Source organism: Pezoporus occidentalis, unplaced genomic scaffold (genome assembly GCF_034315485.1).
Source record: "Pezoporus occidentalis ecotype Australia unplaced genomic scaffold, CSIRO_AGI_Poc_V1 ctg61, whole genome shotgun sequence".
Classification (NCBI taxonomy): Eukaryota; Metazoa; Chordata; class Aves; order Psittaciformes; family Psittacidae; genus Pezoporus; species Pezoporus occidentalis.
This window is the reverse complement of record NW_026915955.1, coordinates 3,459,919-3,478,539: the sequence shown is the minus strand read 5'-3', so window position 1 is coordinate 3,478,539 and position 18,621 is coordinate 3,459,919. Positions and strand designations below refer to the sequence as shown.

At 43.6% G+C, this 18,621-nt stretch overlaps 1 protein-coding gene across 1 annotated transcript; it reads left to right on the top strand.

Annotated features, from left to right (window-relative positions):
- The first annotated feature begins 3,076 nt into the window (after positions 1-3,076).
- IL22RA2 (interleukin 22 receptor subunit alpha 2) lies at positions 3,077-9,099 on the top strand. The gene is made up of 6 exons (XM_062639675.1): positions 3,077-3,476; positions 4,371-4,521; positions 5,363-5,541; positions 6,495-6,664; positions 7,080-7,258; positions 8,762-9,099. The coding sequence occupies exons 1-5, from the start codon at positions 3,365-3,367 to the stop codon at positions 7,233-7,235; spliced, it is 768 nt and encodes a 255-aa protein (XP_062495659.1). The 5' UTR covers positions 3,077-3,364; the 3' UTR covers positions 7,236-7,258; positions 8,762-9,099.
- The last annotated feature ends 9,522 nt before the right edge of the window (positions 9,100-18,621 follow it).

Genomic DNA, 18,621 nt, shown 5'->3' with positions numbered 1-18,621 from the left:
AGCTGGGAGAGGCAGTGACTGGGGAGGGGATCTAATTGCAGTTGCCAGTGATACAAACATTGGCAGAAAAGAAACTTGTCGGAGGCCCCCAGTCAAAGCACAAAGAGCATCTGTCAGAAGTTACAGTGGGGGGATCCCACTTGGACGTGTGAGGGAAAAACTCATGCTGAAAGTGGTAGTGTGGGATAGAACCGCTATTAGCCCTCTGAGCACTAGGGTGCACCAGATGATCTCTAGAGCCCCCTCTTAAGACAGGTTTTGCTGTGAGTCCATGCTGGCTACTTAAAAAGAGACTGGAAACTACGTCTCCAACTGAGAATAGTCTTTCAGTCCAGAATTATATGAACCACCCATTTTTTTATTGTCAGTTTGCATGAAGTGACATGTATGAGAGAGACTTGCCTGGCCTCTGCCAGTTACTAGAAGTAATCTCTATGTGCTTTGGGAGTTTCTTCCCTTTCTTCATCTTCCCACAACCTCATTCAGGTGTGTAAGCGAAACCCACCCTCACATCCACTGCAAATATCAGAGACTGATACCTGAAAAGCCAAAGGTGGTGCTGCAGAAGCAGATCCAGGGTTAAATTTTCTCCTCCTGGGGATGGGGAACAGCTTGTTCAAAGGAAAAACACAAACCACCAAAACCAGTGAGGTGGTGCTATCAGATTGGATGAGTCAGGCAGCTTCCAGCAAGAATATATTTGACTTTCACCTCTGTGTAGCAATATCCAATCCTCAAGAGAAAGATGTCTGCTTACCCAACATTCAGATATGTTTTTATTCCAGGAACAGAAAATTCGCATGCCCACAGTTCTATGTCAGTTCACTGAAACACCAGTACTGCTGTTTCACAAAGGTTTGGATCAGAAAGATACTTCAGTGTATGCTACCTATGTGGACTCTGCTGGGGAAAGTAATACATTTTAATTTTCCATCTTTTCATAAAGTACTTTTCAGAGTATTCTTAAAAAATTTTGTTTTACAATGCACATCATCTATAGTGTTCCTCTATTGTTTTCATTTTAAAACGTACAATACATAGATTCTGCGAAACTCAAGATGTATGAACATGTCTGTGTATGTGTGTGTGCAGCTGGTACTTGTTTGACTGCAACTATCTTTGCTGCACAAAGCACTGAAGAAACATGATTGAAGTTGATGAGTGGGACAATGTTATGATGCTAGTAACCTGGGGATTACCAGTGGCTGTTTCAATAATCACAAGAACTATGTAAAGAGTTACTGATTACCTCAGAGTGCCAAACCCAACTGCAGATAAAGAGCTATCAGAGTGAGGCATGTGGGAAACTCGGAGTTTTTCCATGAGATAGGCATTTCATTCCCTGTTTCACCACATGGCCAAGCTGCCTTTTCCGAGTGAGACCCATCAGTGCTGGGCGGGCTGGTCTTCAGCTCTGCAGCTGTAGGAGGAACCACCATCAACAGCAATTCTGGCAAAGCTCCATGCTTCAGCTCCTTACAATGGGCTGTTATGTGGAGTACGGGAAGGTGTGTTGGTACAATTCAAGTAAGCAAATACACAACCTATGACTAAACCTTGATGACCTTTTAGTCTAGTAATCGGTTTATAAAAGTTCCCTATTCCCGCACTTGAGTTCATATAATGTGATGAAATTCTAATTGCATTTGGTGTGGGGAACTACTTAAAGGTCACTGAATTTTGAAAATGTGTTGGGAAATGGATAGATGAAGAATTCCCAGTTGGTGATGGCAGGGTGGCCTTTCTGCCTTCTATCTCCATTGTGGGGTTTTCATGGTTTTAATTTTCATTTCTTTAATTCCCTTAATGGGGTTACGTAGTTAATTCAAAGCTACACAGCTAGTGTCTGAATATATCTGCTGCAGGTTTGGTGCTTGGATAATGAGATATAGCTGGCCAGCCAAACTGAGAGTCCATGCCCATGTATCTGACCAAGGACAGCTTCTTGATTAGATGATGTCCAATTTGCTGAGTATAACCAGATGCCTTTGAATAAAAAAATACCTTCATTTGAACCAGGACTTGCACTTTTTTTGTCCTGACAGGTGTTTTGTCTGCAGCTTTTCCCAAAATAAAGATGATAAGCAAATTTCTGTTTCTGCAGACAGGTAGTCTTCATGTCCATTATTTCTTTCCATGTGTTGTTATGTAGTGCTGTGCTATGTCATACGAAATTGGGAGGTTCTCTTCTTGCTTGTCAACACTAGCTTGCAGAAGGAGAATGCATCCTGACTTTTGCCCAGCTGCAGTGGTGCATGAGTGGCAAAGTACATGTGGATGTCAGCTGTGGGAATCTTTTGGGGAGGGAAGAGTGAGGGGCAAGGCTAGGCAGGACTGCCAGCAGCCTCCCAGCTGCCACCAGAGGCACCATGCTCTTCACCAGCAACTGCCTTGGCTGAGCTTTCCATGCATTCCAAGAGCACAAAACCTGGCTCCCACCAGGCAGGTGCACATGTGGCATTAAAGCATTTACAAACAAAGCAATACTGCTTTCATCAGGGAGCCCTGGCATCCCCAGCTCTGGGGCCAGGCTCACAGGGGTGCACCTATTTGAATGGCAGGATTTGGAGGACAGCTGTGCTGAACATCAATATCTGTGCAGGCAATGTTGTTGTGCACTTGCACCAGTCAGGCATAGGACTCCTGGCAGTCTGACAGTCCAGCAGAGTGGCACTTGGAACTGATGGCTGGGCTTGCCTCCCTGTTCTGTGCCACCCTCCCAGCACCTCTCCAGCAGCCAGCATGATGTGAACATGCTGTCCAGCAGTACAGCTGGCAGAGACTTCATGGCCCTTCATTCCTCCAGTGATGTATTCCTAGACAACATCCTTCTGCAAATGCACCTGCAAACTCTGTTCTTCTGCGTATCCCCCTAAGACAGGCCAACAAATCAGGTGACATCCCATGGGTAGGTCTTTCACATGGTTACCGCAAAATTTCCTGTCTTCTTCAGCTCAGAGTGACCAGTGAGCTGAAACATAAATTAGATAGATAGATAGATAGATAGATAGATAGATAGATAGATAGATAGATAGATTAAAAAAGAACTCGTAAATAAATGAATAACTATCTTAGCATGGCAAGCAAGCAATCTTGTGTGACAAATTTACAGGATAAAGTAATATTGCCAGACATCATTTGGGAATTAGTGTCTAAAAATGAAAAGGACCTTTTCCATGCTGGTTTTCTTCATAATTAGTTCCAAACTTCAGAGTGACCACAGCTGCCAAGCAAGACCAATTGCAGATGCTTTATTTAGAGTAACTCATATGTTTCTCAGCTAAATTAAAAGAAAGCAAACCAGGCATTTTGGGAACTGCTGAAAGGGGAACTGGAATGTTTAATGATTACTTCCTCATAAGCCATGCCCACAAGAGAGATGCTCTTTATTCATGGAGCTGCTCTCCTGAGGATGAGAGGGATCATGCTTTCCTCCCTCTGCTTACTGATGCACCTGCTTCAGGAGAACATAGCTAGTAAGTAAAGGCTTTCTGCTCTTTACCTACGTAGTAGGGTGGGGGACTATGGATCTTTTACTGAATATGTGGATGAGTCAAGAAATCTCTGGATCTTTCAGTGCTTTCAAAATTCCAGTGCTTTCAAAATCAGTCTGTTATTTTGTCTTTTAAGTCTCTGAAGTGCAGATAAAACAAGCATGCTGAGAATTAAAATGATTCATATCTATATTACCAGTTTCAGTTCAACTACTGCAAGTCATACCTGATTCTGTTATATGCCAGGGATAAAGATGCAGTCATATGGGTCATGAAACAAAGAAAAAACATTGGGATTTGGGTACTTCAAAGTGATTGTTAACTGATTTTGCCATTAGTAACCATCAGTTTGAAAACAGATTATCTTTGAAATGGTTAGACAGCTTTATCTTGTAGTGCAGACTGGAAAAGCAGTGAATCTCAGGTTATTTTTTACTAGGCAAGAGCTGATAAACACAGCTGTGACAACACAGCTATAATCCCTACAGGTTAATGCTGACATGTGGAGGAAAGAGCACTTAACTTTAACTACTGATGGGGCTGCTTACTGCAGGCTTTGTGAACTGATCTGAAGGGCTTGTTTCCTGGGATGTCCATCAGGCATCTTTCACAGTAGCAAAATCACTGGGAAAAATAAGGAAACATTAAAAAGCAAAAACTCAAAAAAACTCCACAAAACCAAACCAGATAAAATTGCTCTTTTCATATTACTAAAAATATTTGTTCCGTAAGTATTAGGTCTGGTCAGTGTGACTTTGACGGTTTTGAACATACCACAAAGCCAAATAAGCTATAGTAATACCTGCTGCTTTAGGTACAAAGGCTCATGTCAGTGACAAATGTGATATATTATCATTCCTTATCTTTTATTTGCAGCAATTTTAGTTTTGGAAAACCAAGACCTGCAAGATTCAATTAAGCCGCAGAAGGTAGAGTTTCATTCATTAAACTTCAACAACACTTTGCATTGGCAGCCTGGGAGGGCCAGAGATGCAAGAGACACAGTCTACTTTGTGCAGTATAAAGTGTAAGTACAGGGGGAACTCCAGCCTCCTGCTGGACTGGGGCACATCCATGCTTGACACATCAAAGGGACTTCCCGGGTGTCACAGGATATTCTCCTCATACTGGAGAGAATATCCCATGACCTGGGGAATGTCCACATCCTGCTTGGCTGCCAGCTCTCGGTTGTTGCTGCTCTTATCAACAGCCCATAAGGTGCAGATGAGCAGACCAAGGCAGCAGGGAACAAGCACCTCCAGCAATATGCTGTGCATCCTCATTGCAGCATAGAGGTGCAGAAAAATGTAGTTTGCAGAGGACTTCTGGAAGCCACTGGGTCCAACTGCCTTCCTGAAGTAGGTCTCGCTAGGTCAGGTATTTCTGCAATAGGACATATAATGTATTTTGGTGGCCCACCTTACCCACAACAGTGCTGCAGGGTCCCTCATGGCACTTGAGGCAGTGCTAGAGACTTGTCCTCATAAGAGGTACATTCCTATCCCTGGCACACTTGGTGAGTGCCCGAAATCGCTACTGCCTTTGAGAAGCTAGTTGGTGGAAACCGGGATTCTGCCCGTCATTGAACACACTGGTTAAGCCAAAGTGGTCCCCTCTCCAGAGGGGCAAGTGTGCAATGTCTTCCCGCAGGGGTGGTGACCATATCTCTGATTTAGGTTTCTTTTAGAAAAGACAGACACCAGTAGCTCTCAAACACCCCTGAAATCAGTCTTCCCTGTTATCAAATTGAAGGGAGTTAATTTCCACAGGAGAAGGCTTGTCAGTACTGCCAAAACAGACAGCTAAAAATCTGTGTGACCCAGTCAGCAATACCTATCGCTTACATCCTTCCTCATCTTTCTCCATAGGTATGGGCAGAGCACATGGCAAAACAAAGCTGACTGCTGGGGGATTCAAAACCGTGTCTGTGACCTAACAAATGAGACCTCTGACATCCAAGAGCCTTACTATGGCAGAGTGAAAGCTGCATTGGCTGGCATTTATTCCAACTGGAGCCTCAGCTGCAGATTCACTCCCTGGAGAGAAAGTGAGTGCAATCATATGGGTCTCTGAGAATGTAACTGGATTTTCTGTGGCATGGAATATATAATTTCTGTTCACAGTTTGCAAACATGAGTAATCCTTTTCTAGCCACAAAGCAGTACCCAAAGAATTTGCAAGTCAATAGCTCTTCAGTGAAGTGTTGTGATAAACACTTGAAAGCCAACAAATTATGGATAAGTAGCCACTTATCAATAATTAAGGGATCAGCAGTGCTTGTCTGTCTTTAACCTACCCTCTTCCTCATGGAACTACACAAATTCTCTTCAGCCATTTCTGAGCTGCTAGAAGAACTGGACACAAGATAGAAAAGAAGGAAATGTTCTCTGCTTCAGGGGAAAACAAGGAAGAGAACTGAGAGCTGTGTGGCCACCATTCTCACATTTATGTGTTTCCTGACTGCTGTGTATTTAGAAAGGACATGCACAAAACTTTTTGTTGGTACAGTCATAGTGTGCCATAGCATGTTAGAAATTGGAGGACTGTTAAAATACTGAATAGTACCAGCATACCTACCAGTAAGTTCCCCATGAATTAACCTCACTGGTCAGTGGAAAATTGAATTGTGAATGTCAATGCACTTCACAGCCCTGAAGTGCAAACTGCCTTGAGCCTCCTGTACAGATGGCTCAAGGGGCAGGGTAGAAAATCAGGGCAAAGAATCCAAAGCATTTTCCTTGACCAGCCTGCAGTCAGCAATGTGCAGCATTAAGAGATTCCAAAAAGTTTGGCTCAAAATGAGATCTAAAACACAGGAAAGTTCACCCACAAAATAGCCCAAGCAACAACCACCAAGAAGTAAGGACTTTGACAGTAAATACAGCATAACATATTGTTGGTAAACAAAAGCATTAAATTGTTGAATATATTCAAATTGTGTTCTGCGAAACATTATTAATAAACTGTAACTGTGTTCATAGCTTTGGTTTTTCATCTTAGCTGTGATAGGACCTCCGACGATAGCTGTGGCTCATAGCAGCAAATCCATAATACTAAAGCTCCAGGCTCCACGTTCTCCTTATAAAAGGAAGAGAGGCAGCAAGATACCAATGACAAATTATTATGATCTGTTATATCAAGTCTTTGTAATTAACAACTTGATAGACAAGGTAAGTGCATATTCAAATATAAACCCTTTACCATTGAAAAACCAGGAAAGTATGGGCACACTATTCTTGTTTTACATCTGAAATAGTCTTCTGAGATAGTGAGAACATTGATGACTATGCAAATATTTAAAACCAAAGTAGATTATTTTTCAGGAATTGAATTTGATTGATTTGAGTTGTAATTCCTCCCTTTATTTTTTCCTTCAACTTAGTATTTCATACTCTAAGACATAGATTAAAAAACTGGGACAGGAGGGGAATTTTCTTTAAAAATAATAAATAAATCGCAAATGCTATTGACATTGTGCAAGTCCATGTGCTGCTCTCCATCCTCTATTCTTATCAAACTTTACTCACAGCACACTTGCTAGGGAAATGTGCTTGACTGGCTGTTTTTACTCCGCTCTGTCTGAAGCAACACAAGGTCCTGGTGTATGAAGGAAAACACAGGATCATTAAAATAGAAGATTTGAGGCCTGGAGTCAGCTACTGCATCATGGCTAAAACATACGTGCCAATGCTGGACCGCAGCAGTGCCTACAGCAGCAAGCAGTGCACCATGCTGCAGTGACAAGATTAACACCTCTGCGACAGGTAAGAGGTTCATCACCAGCTGAAACTGGAGATGACTCTGGGAGTCAAGAGCTATTCCTCACCAAAGGCAGTTACCCTCAAAAATGAGAAAGAAAAGTGTAGCATAAAAACTGCCATCTCGTATGACAATATTAGCCAGAGTTCTTACATCATCTCAGCTAGTTTCACACCAGGTAAGAATGATATGGCCAAGGAGATTAGAGGAATGGTGTGGATAATTATTTGTGTGCTGATATGGTCCTCAGAAATGCCTCCTGCTTCCCTTTCTTTAAACAGTTATACACAGTATTGCTTTCACGGGTTTCTTTTGCTGTCAAGTAATAATTAACTAGGAAAATGAGTTCCCTCATACCTTAGGAAAGTGCAATTCTCATGCAAGCTCTTCAATCCTGTTCAGGAATTTTTCTGATGTATAATTTGGATGAGGCTATCCTCTCTTTTCATGGCATTCTTGCAGTGTGATGTGTTTAAAAATAAATCAGTTATCAAATTTCATGAGTTTCCACGGGCCAAATGCAAGAGCTAGCTCAACTGGCTGGGCTGAAAAATCTGTTTCTTTACTTGCCTGTATCACTAGACTGTCTTCATGTATCATATGCCCAGCAGAGAGATTTACTATCAATTCTGCCTTGCAGATGCTAAGGCGCAGAGTGTATAAAGACCTAAGTCACAGAACCAACTAGGTTGGAAAAGACCTTTAAGATCATCAAGCCCAACCATTACCCCAGGACTGCCAACACCACCACTAAACCATGTCACTTGAGGGCCTCATCTACACGATTTTTGAACACTTCCAGGGACGGTGATTCCACCACATTTCTGGGAAGCCTGTTCCAATACCTGATCATTCTAATATCCAATCTAAGTCTCCCCCGTCACAGCTTGAGCTGTTACCTCTTGTCCTGTTGCTTGCTACTTAGGAGAAAAGACCAACTCCCACCTTGCTACAACCTCCTTTCAGGTAGTTGTAGAGAGCAGTAAGGTCCCCTCCTGAACCTTCTCTTCTCCAGACTAAACAACCCCAGTTCCTTCAGCCATTTCTCATGAGACTTATTCTCCAGACCCTTCACTAGCTTTGTTACCCTTCTCTGGACCCAAGCTAACCTCAGTGTCATTTACCTTAGCAAGCTGAGATTTGGGTCCTTCCTAGGGGTGATGGAGAAAAACTGGAACAGCATTAAAGTCTGAGCCTGTATTTTTGTTCTCAATTCAGTATTCTAATTATCACAGATTTTCTTCCTTCTGCTTCATAATATAATGCACAATGTTGGTCTCTCTTGATACCTCAGTGGGTTTAGGCTAAGGAGAGAGTCAGTTTCTAGGTGATACTCCTGCATTTTTGCTTGCTTTCCCCATTCTGTGAAAAGATGAAAGCTCAGATTAGAGCTGGTACAGGAGGTACAGGAGAGACGCAGGCAAATGGCATGTGTTTAATTTTTGGTTAAATTGAATGCTGTCCAGTTTAAATGCACACTCCAGCAGCAATTCTCTTTCTCTTCCCAGATACAAGGGTAACAGCAGAAGATGCCTCCCATCACAGATCCAGCTGTAAATCAACATCTTTAGTCCATGCCTGGAATACGTACTCGGTTCCTTTTTAAATTAACCTTTGTTGCATTAAAGGATTTGATCATCACAATCATTTTATGCTACAAAAAGGCGCAGGTTTTTTGTATGCCCTATATTACAATTTACATAGTATACATTTGTATTTACCAAGGAAACAGTCTTGCAATATTTTAAAAAATATGGAAAAAGCAGTTGTGAAAGTATTCTGAAGATTGTTCCTAGGGATTTTCTGTTCTAAGCCTTGGAATCAAAATACAATTTATAAAATACAAGTTTCAGATATTTTATTTCTTCTAGAACAAAGGTGGCAACAAAAGATGAAAAAAGTGTCTTTTCTTTAAAATAAGAACTATACAATACAGGAGTATACCCCATGCTCACAATGTCTTCATAGTAACCTCAACATAACTGATAGTGAAACCAGTATGTGATTAGGCAGGAGCTCGTTTAAATGGAAACAGAAAAGATCAACACTTTGAGTCAGTGACAGGCAGTTAAAGGGAAGAGAGCTATATTTCAGTAAATGATGAACAAATGCTGACCATCATTTGTGATTTCTAGTAGTCTTCATCTCACAAGGGAAAAGGATTCTTGGGCAAGGTCTAGGTAGATGCCCACTAAGCCACACCAGGATGAAGAGGTGAAGTGGCTTTTCCAGATTGCAAGTTCTATAAGTAATGAGAATCTTAATACTTAAGCGCATTCTTTTATTGACAATTAAGTGAGGGGAAGTGGGAGTGGGCAGAGAGGGCAAAGCAAGCCCTGGGAAAACCGGGAGCCCCTTGCTACATAATCCACATTTCCCTTAATTAACATGCACAAAGGTGGATTAGTTCAGTTTAAGTAGCAGACTTGGAGTTCACTTAAGCCACATCCAAAGCATTTTTCATGGTCTGTCACTAACACCTCACTTGGAGGCAGCGCTGCTGAGAGCTGCATAAGGATGCTGGCAGTAGGAGTTTGCGAGGAGATTCTGCTTCAGTAAGTGAATGCTGGTCAGCCTTTAACAAAACAAAAGAGGTCTTTACGTATTAAATATTTCCACCATCTGATTGTAACACATGCCATGTTTGAATGACTAGATTTGCAGGTGTCTAGATGTGTGCACATACCTAGTCCTTAAACCCAGGTTGCTTTCACCACGCTTCCCTTTTTTGCTTCTTTCCCATTTTTTCAACTGTTTTACCCATCCTGTATCCCACAGTTTCTTAATTTAGATCAGTTTTTGGGGAGAAGCAGGGCTGTCGTGGTTTAAACCCAGTCAGGTAACTCGTTCACTCACTCCCCCCTCTTCTTTCCCTCCCCCTACTCCCAGAGGGATGGAGAGGAGAACCGAAAAGAATGCAACTCCCACGGGTTGAGATAAGAACAGTTTAGTAACTAAGGTATAACACAAATCACTACTGCTACCACCAATGATAATAATGATAAAGGAAATAACAAGGGAAGAGAATACAACATCTCACCACCAGCCAACCCATAACTCGCCCCCCAAGCCCGACCAAGCACCGATCGAGACCTCCTCCAACCCCGCAGTCTCCCAGCCCTTCCGGCTCCCTCCCCGTTACATCCTGGGCATGACGTGCTGTGGTATGGAATACCTCTTTGGTCAGTTTGGGTCAGGTGTCCTGTCTCTGCTTCCTCCTGGCTTCCCCTCCTCCCTGGCAGAGCATGGGGCTCACAAAGTCTTTGGCCAAACCAAAACATCCTTGTTATCAGCTCTGTTCCAGAGCCAAAAGTCAAAACACAGCACTGCACCAGCTACCAAGAAGGAGAAAAATGGCTGCTACTGCTGAACCCAGGACATTATCCACCCCTTATTCCATACCATTCACGTCATGCTCAGATCCCACATTTTCAATATACCATCACTCTTATTGAAGTGCATGGACCAGTAGCTATAAAGCTGCTGCATCCATCTGGTCCATGATGTCAGGCTCCATCTCTTGTAACAGCCTTTCAGAGCAGGAGAGACTGTGTGCAGTGTTCACACTTGAGAATAACCTGGGCAATAGTGTCCATTGCTAAGTCCACCCCTCGATCATGAGTCCATCTCTATGTTGCATCTCTGCCCTGATGGTCTGAAGTGCCATGGGCTCATCAGGCTCAAAATAATTCACTGTCCCCTTCAGCAGTTTCTACAGCTTGTTGTTGGAGACTCCATACAGCTGCCTTCCATCTCCGATGCTTCCAAAGCACTGGAGGGGCCCAGTGGACTAGATACTTGCCCATACCGTCCCACACACCCTGCCACTCATGACTGTCCAGCCTTGGGGAAAATCTCCTGGTCACCCTATATTGTTGTCTAACCCCAGACAAGACCCAAACCTGACTCGGCTTAACTTCTGAGATCAGACAAAATGGTGGTGGGTAAAACACACCCTGTGTGTGTGCCAACATGCTGATCCCCATCACAATCAGCAGGCAGGTCCCAAGGGTACCCAAAGGCCATTCAAAACCTTCAGAACTCTCAGACGATGCTGCTGTACTTGTCACTGGGGCTGGTGTAGCTGCTGTGCTTGCCGGCTCTCCCACCGCCAGCTTCTCTTTTCCTGAGTCCAGCTCTTCCTCCTCTGCCTTGCTGGGAAATGCTGCGTGGTCTCCTGCATCCTCCTGGGGCTCGGCGGGCGGCTCCCGGGGGATGCTCTCGGCCGTCGCAGGGCTGAGCTCGGCTGCGGGGCTCGGCTCCTCCGCGGGGCTCGGCTCCTCCTCCGCCTATCTCCCTCTGCTCGGCAGCCGCCTCCTTCTTCTCCTCGACCGCCCCGACCTCCTCCACCGGCAGCTGCTCCCTGCCGGCCTCCGGCCCCGCTCCCGTCGCCGCTTGGTGCCCGGGGCCGCTCTCCCGGGCCGCTTCAGCAGCCGCCGGCTCCCGGGGCCGCTCCCCCTCGGCTCCCCGCAGCCTCACCAAGACGGCGGCGAGGACGAGGGCCAGGACGGTGAAGAGCAGCCGGACGGCCAGGTACAAGTCCACGGCCACGTCCGTCCCACCCTGCTGCTGGAGCCTGCCCGTATTACAAGCCATTGCCATAAAGCACAGTGAGACAAGAACCTTAGCCCACACTTGATAAACACTAACACAGCAAATACCAGCTCTAAGTAAGTTACAACATTCTGAAACTGTGAGATCAAGAGGAACAACTCTGAGAGCCAATAAATCGTCATTGTGATGAGTGACTATTAATCTGGTCAGATCTGTCGTTATCTCAACCCCTCGTGCCCCACGTTGGGCGCCAAAAAGAACTGTCGTGGTTTAAACCCAGTCAGGTAACTCGTTCACTCACTCCCCCCTCTTCTTTCCCTCCCCCTACTCCCAGAGGGACGGAGAGGAGAACCGAAAAGAATGCAACTCCCACGGGTTGAGATAAGAACAGTTTAGTAACTAAGGTATAACACAAATCACTACTGCTACCACCAATGATAATAATGATAAAGGAAATAACAAGGGAAGAGAATACAACATCTCACCACCAGCCAACCCATAACTCGCCCCCCAAGCCCGACCAAGCACCGACCGAGACCTCCTCCAACCCCGCAGTCTCCCAGCCCTTCCGGCTAACTCCCAGTTACATCCTGGGCATGACGTGCTGTGGTATGGAATACCTCTTTGGTCAGTTTGGGTCAGGTGTCCTGTCTCTGCTTCCTCCCGGCTTCCCCTCCTCCCTGGCAGAGCATGGGGCTCACAAAGTCCTTGGCCAAACCAAAACATCCTTGTTATCAGCTCTGTTCCCAGGCCGAAAATCAAAATACTGCCCTGCACCAGCTACCAAGAAGGAGAAAAATGACTGCTACTGCTGAACCCAGGACAAGGGCTTATTAAATCTCTGTATAGTACTTAGCACTATGACAAGTCTTAGGTACAGCACTGCTCTGCCGTGCCTCTTGCGCTGGGCAGAACCACAATAAAATAATCTGGGCAAAATGTTAAGAAATAGCCTTATATTTCAGCAGCGATGACTTCAGCCACTTATGGGATATCACAGCCTGAAAATATTATCTATAGTAATTCGAATTCTTTCTCAAATTCACTTCTCTCCTAAAGGGCAGCTCATGTTGCTGTTGTTACACAATGATGAAGTTTAAAGTAACATCTACTCACCCTAGTCAGAGGACAGGCTCTGACAATGCCAGATGCTGTACCTATGTCAGATGCACAGGATGAAACTGGTTAAGGTTCTCAAATCTTATAGAAGACATGAAAAAAAAGAAACAGAAACAGAAAAAGAAAAAAAAAAAGAGAAAAAGAAAAAGAAAAAAAGAAAAAGAAAAAGAAAAAGAAAAAGAAAAAGAAAAAGAAAAAGAAAAAGAAAAAGAAAAAGAAAAAGAAAAAGAAAAAGAAAAAGAAAAAGAAAAAGAAAAAGAAAAAGAAAAAAGAAGGAGCAGAGCCATAGGAGTACCTGAAGCGTTCAGACCTGGCTAGAAGGACAGCAGCTGCCATGCTATGGATCTAGGGAGAAGCTGGAAACCTGAAAGTTTTTCAATTTGATAAAATTATAAAAAATATGTAGCATGTATACTAGGAAAAACAATAAAAGGTCTGAAGAAGTCTCACACTGTTATGTTTGCTAACCAGATTTCACGTCTTCAGCAACAATGCAGGCTTACAGAAAGCAGCACAAGACTTGCAGGAACAATGCACTTCCATTCTGATGGTACCAGGATTCATCATTGCCAATCATAATGTTCTGCAAAAGCTGATTTTCTCTTCCCATTTGAAATGCATATATCCTTTCAGCTCTGCTCTGACATGTAATTTTACTGGGGGAGGGTTTGGTAAAATGACTGGTGCTGTATTTTTTTCTCTGCATCAGCAGCAGTGGCATGCTCCACTGGGCTTGCAAGACGGGGCTCCTGAAGGGAGAGGTACTTTGTTGTAGCATATACTGTCTGGGTGGTCTGCACCCACAGCTTCTAGATAGCCCTAGTAATGCTGTAGCTTTTAAAAACAGCTTTTCTGTGCCTTATTCTGTATGCTGCACAGCTGCTTAAGTGTCCGTGAGGGTGGAATGGAGGAAGAGCTCTCTAAACTACAGCTAGGGCTTTTCTGCAAGCAAGTTATTTTGGAAAGACCTGGCAAAGTGAGCTTCAGCCCTCCTTCCCCTTCCTCCTGTGGACACAAGGAGACCATCTGCTGTGGGTCCACCCCTCCAGAGCTGCCTGGGCTAGCACAGGGCTCCGCAGTTGTTGGTGCACACGCACATCACTCAGTGCAGGACACCTTTACACCGCTGGCTTGACTCCTTTTGGCCGTAAGTCGGCAAGACCCAGCTGAAAACACCCTTTTCTTGTTTTTTTCAGTCATTTTCATACAGAGAAGGCATTTTCTAACAAAATGCCAAATGCCAGGTTTTGGCTTTGATTCAGGAAAGAGAGAACTAAATGCTGACCTCTAGGGCTATTGCATAGAGTGGGGAAGACCAACCAGTGTAACAAAAGTGGGACTTGTGCAACTTATTTGGTAAGCCCTCGACTGCCACCTCACTGGGGGATATCTGCAGTCATGGGCAGGGCCCGTTGCAATTGCCTCATCTGGCCAGACTCCATGTCCCATATGGACAGCTGAGGGTCCCACCAATGAGAAATAGGTATTATATCTTTTAGAGTTTGCAGTTTCTGACCTTTGCTTGAAGTGGAGCCCATCCCACAAGGGCTACCCTACTTTCTTTCATGACAGTGGCTGAACATTTTCTTATCTGTCAGATGGCATAAGAGCTTATCTCCCACTGTAGATGGCTTTAACTTCACATTCCACTGGCACTCAGAAGAGCAGTATTCAGCTACCAGAAATTCAAGAACAAGGCTCTGATAAAGCTGATAGAACAACAGCAATGGACCAGATGCTCCAGCCTTATAAATTAGGAGAAGATTATGCATAACCAGCTGTACCATATAAATGCCCAGTTTTATATGATGCCATGATCCTTGGTGTTTATCATATGGTCTAGCATCTGGCCAGTCCTATTCATATCCCCCATATATCTGCTCTAATCAGATGTGGACTTGAGGTTTATTTACTTGCATGACTTGATCTCAGCTAAGAACTGCTGTCATGGCCAAGGGATGGGGTGCTGTTGTGAATTGACATTAGCTTCTGTCACAGATCTATCAGACATTATCAAATATTCCAAACTGCAGGGAATTAATTGTAAATAGGTGGGGGTGTCTGTGGATTTTCTATGGATTTCAATTTTTGCTACAAAAATCAAAGATACTAATGTGTAAAGTCTGTCTGGTAAAACAGAAGAAAGACTAAAATATAATCCAAAGTCCTGAGACCTGCTTTGCCACAAAGGACACAAAACAAAGGTACTTCTGCAGAAAAACAGAGTGAAAGAAATGACACTGGTGTTCATCACCATGAAAGTTACAGTCTGCTTTGCAACTTCCTTTCAGAATCTTTTATAAAATGCTTCCAAGGGAGAAAAATAAAATAATATATATATATATATATATAATTCAATTCCCCAAATGATTAAATCAAGGGAATGTGAAGAGACGGCAGAAACTGAAAGCAATCTCAGTTTGGTACGGCTTTATAGCACACTTATTCTGAATAACTTTTTGAAGCTGATTCTCTCACCTGCTGAAATAATGCTCCATTCTAATAAATATCACAAAAAAAATATGCCAAAACTACAGAAGAAGACTAAATAAGTTAAATTCTTTCAGCTGCACAACAAGATGTATCATCATCATAGAATCATAGAATAGTTAGGGTTGGAAAGGACCTTAAGATCATCTAGTTCCAGTCCCCTTGCCATGGGCAGGGACTCCTCACACTAAACCATGTCACCCAAGGCTTTGTCCAACCCGGCCTTGAACACCACCAGCGATGGAGCATTCACAGCTTCCTTGGGCAACCCATTCCAGTGCCTCCCAGCCTCACAGTAAAGAACTTCTTCCTTATGTCCAATCTAAACTTCCCCTGTTTAAGTTTTAACCCGTTACCCCTTGTCCTGTCACTACAGTCCCTAATGAAGAGTCTCTCCCCAGCATCCTTGTAGGCCCCCTTCAGATACTGGAAGGCTGCTATGAGGTCTCCACACAGCCTTCTCTTCTCCAGGCTGAATAGCCCCAACTTTCTCAGCCTATCTTCATACGGGAGATGCTCCAGTCCCCTGATCATCCTCGTGGCCCTCCTCTGGACTTGTTCCCACACTTCCATGTCCTTTTTATGTTGAGGACACCAGAACTGCACACAATACTCCAAATGAGGTCACATGAGAGCAGAGTAGAGGGGCAGGATCACCTCCTTCGACCTGCTGGTCACGCTCCTTTTGATGCAGCCCAGGATACAGTTGGCTTTCTGGGCTGCGAGCACACACTGAAGCCGGCTCATGTTCATTTTCTCATCAACCAACACCCCCAAGTCCTTCTCCTCAGGGCTGCTCTGAATCTCTTCTCTGCCCAACCTGTAGCTGTGCCTAGGATTGCTCTGACCCAGGTGTAGGACCTTGCACTTGTCATGGCTAAACTCCATAAGGTTGGCATCAGCCCACCTTACAAGTGTGTCAAGGTCCCTCTGGATGGCATTCCTTCCCTCCAGCGTTATCAACCGAACCACACAGCTTGGTGTCATCGGCAAATTTACTGAGGGTGCACTCAATCCCACTGTCCATGTCACCAACAAAGATGTTGAACAGGACTGGTCCCAGCACCGATCCTTGAGGGACACCACTCGTTACTGGTCTCCAGCCGGACATTGAGCCATTGGCCACAACTCTTTGCATGTGGCCATCCAGCCAGTTCTTTATCCACTGAGTTGTCCATCTATCAAATTGTCTCTCCAATTTAGAGACAAGACCATCCCTGAATGCACAAGGCCACCATCTCCTGCCAATTTGCTCTTTGAAGTTGTTTACCACAAAAAGATAGATTTCTATGTCATTGTGTCTAGATAGATATCTATCTAAAAACAATGACATGTGCAATGTACTTTGTGTCCTCAAGTTTCGAAACAGAAGAGGCTGGGGTCAAGCAGAAACAGTGGGAAGAGCTGAGGAGGATTCTCCAAAGCAGGAAACCCAACTGGGAGACACAGGCAGATCTGTTATTGTATACATTCTAGGCATGTGCCTCCTTGCTTTCCAAGCTGTGCTACCACCTCAAAAATGAAGCAGAGCCACAGTTAAGCAAAAGCTGTGCACTCCTTTAATGTCGGCAAACACAGCACCTGTGATGCATTGGAGTAAAACTGGCCAAAATGACTTAGTCTGGGAAAGAATATTTTCCCTATTTTTTTTACATGCTGTATATTAAAGACAGCTGAAAGCACCAGCTTATATTACCAGCAACCATCTAAAGGAACATTATGTTGTTCATTTTACTGTGACTGACCATTACAGCAAAAACTATCCTGCTACTTCCAGATAAAGTAGGAAAAGTAACATTTTAGAGATAGGCTGTCAACATGACCAAAGGAAAGAGCTGTGTATCGGTGATCTCAACACCTTGTGAACTGTGGCCAGATATATGACCTCTCAATGTCCAATGGTAGCCAGTCATTCTATGAGATAAGGTGACGAAATGAGCCAAACAGGGAGGGCAAACTGAAAAGCAGACAGCTTCAGTAGATTGTCCATAAGCCCCAGCACTACATGTGAATAGGATCTATGAAAACACTTTCAGACAAATATTTCTAATGAAAAACTGGGATTTTACTGAGAATAAAACCCCACACTTATCAAAATATCTTTCATAACATTATAGGTTTCAAGGAAAAAAAAACAAACCCAAAATAACTTTCTTTTCTTTGTGGCGAAAAATCTGTGTCCTTCATTTTCCATGCTGTAAGATTTGCAATGTGATGTCTAAATTTCCTTGAGTAGGACAGGAGTGGAAATTTTCCTTGACAGCTCTGATCAATTTTTATCCAACACATCCAGTCAGAACTCGCACTCCAGTCAGTGTTACTTCTCTGAAAGCTGAATAATTCAATAACCCTCCTGGAACTCAGCATACACCTGTGATCCAAGGCAGAAGGTAAGAAAGATGTTGCTCTACACAGCCTTCAGTCCTAAGAGGGATAGTCACATCAGAAGTTGAGGCTACGCCAACCACATTCTGCTTCTTATTAATTACACCCCTGTGATTTCAGTAACAGACACTGATGTATCAGTATCACATTGACATAAAACCAAATAATCTCCCCCACCTTGGGCCAGGCCTCTTCCCTGCAGCAGGCGCTCCTGCAAATCTCACAAAATGTCACAAATTTCACAAACTTTCACAAATTTCCTGCAAATTTCACATTTCCTTGCTGCACTGGCTAGAAAAGAAGAAAACAACAGAAACAATGCCCAAGAAACTTCTGCAATGTAATCATGGGGTTCAGACAGCTTACTGAGATTTCCATGCAGCAAACTGAGTACTAACTACCCACTCTGTATTTCATTTTATCTGCTGAATAGTGCAAAACAGGGTGTACCTCTATAAATAATCATGATTAAAATAAACTGTTTAGTGTTTACAATCCAAATGTCACAGCCAATGAAATTCATTTCTGATGTGTTTCAAAACTTGAGCAACCAGTGGGCCAGAAGAATGGAGTGGAAGATATTACACCTGTGTTACCTGGTTGGCAACCTGCAAGCAGGTACCACAGAATACAGAAACTAGCTGTTTGTATTAATGAATGTACTCTATCAACGGTAATATTTATATTGTATCAGTAGTAATATTTTTTTAAGTGTAAACTGTTTCTGAGGCATGCAACAAATCCAAGTAGGTTTTTTTGTTCCTGAAACAGGTCTGCTTTTATTTTCTCAGAAAAGATAGATACATTTCTATACAGTGTT

Excerpts from the sequence above, each read along its gene's own strand:
- IL22RA2 (XM_062639675.1), top strand. The coding sequence starts at position 3,365 with ATGCCCACAAGAGAGATGCTCTTTATTCATGGAGCTGCTCTCCTGAGG. Across the intron at positions 4,522-5,362 it reads TACTTTGTGCAGTATAAAGT|GTATGGGCAGAGCACATGGC; the intron begins GTAAGTACAGGG and ends CTTTCTCCATAG. Across the intron at positions 6,665-7,079 it reads TTAACAACTTGATAGACAAG|CAACACAAGGTCCTGGTGTA; the intron begins GTAAGTGCATAT and ends CTCTGTCTGAAG.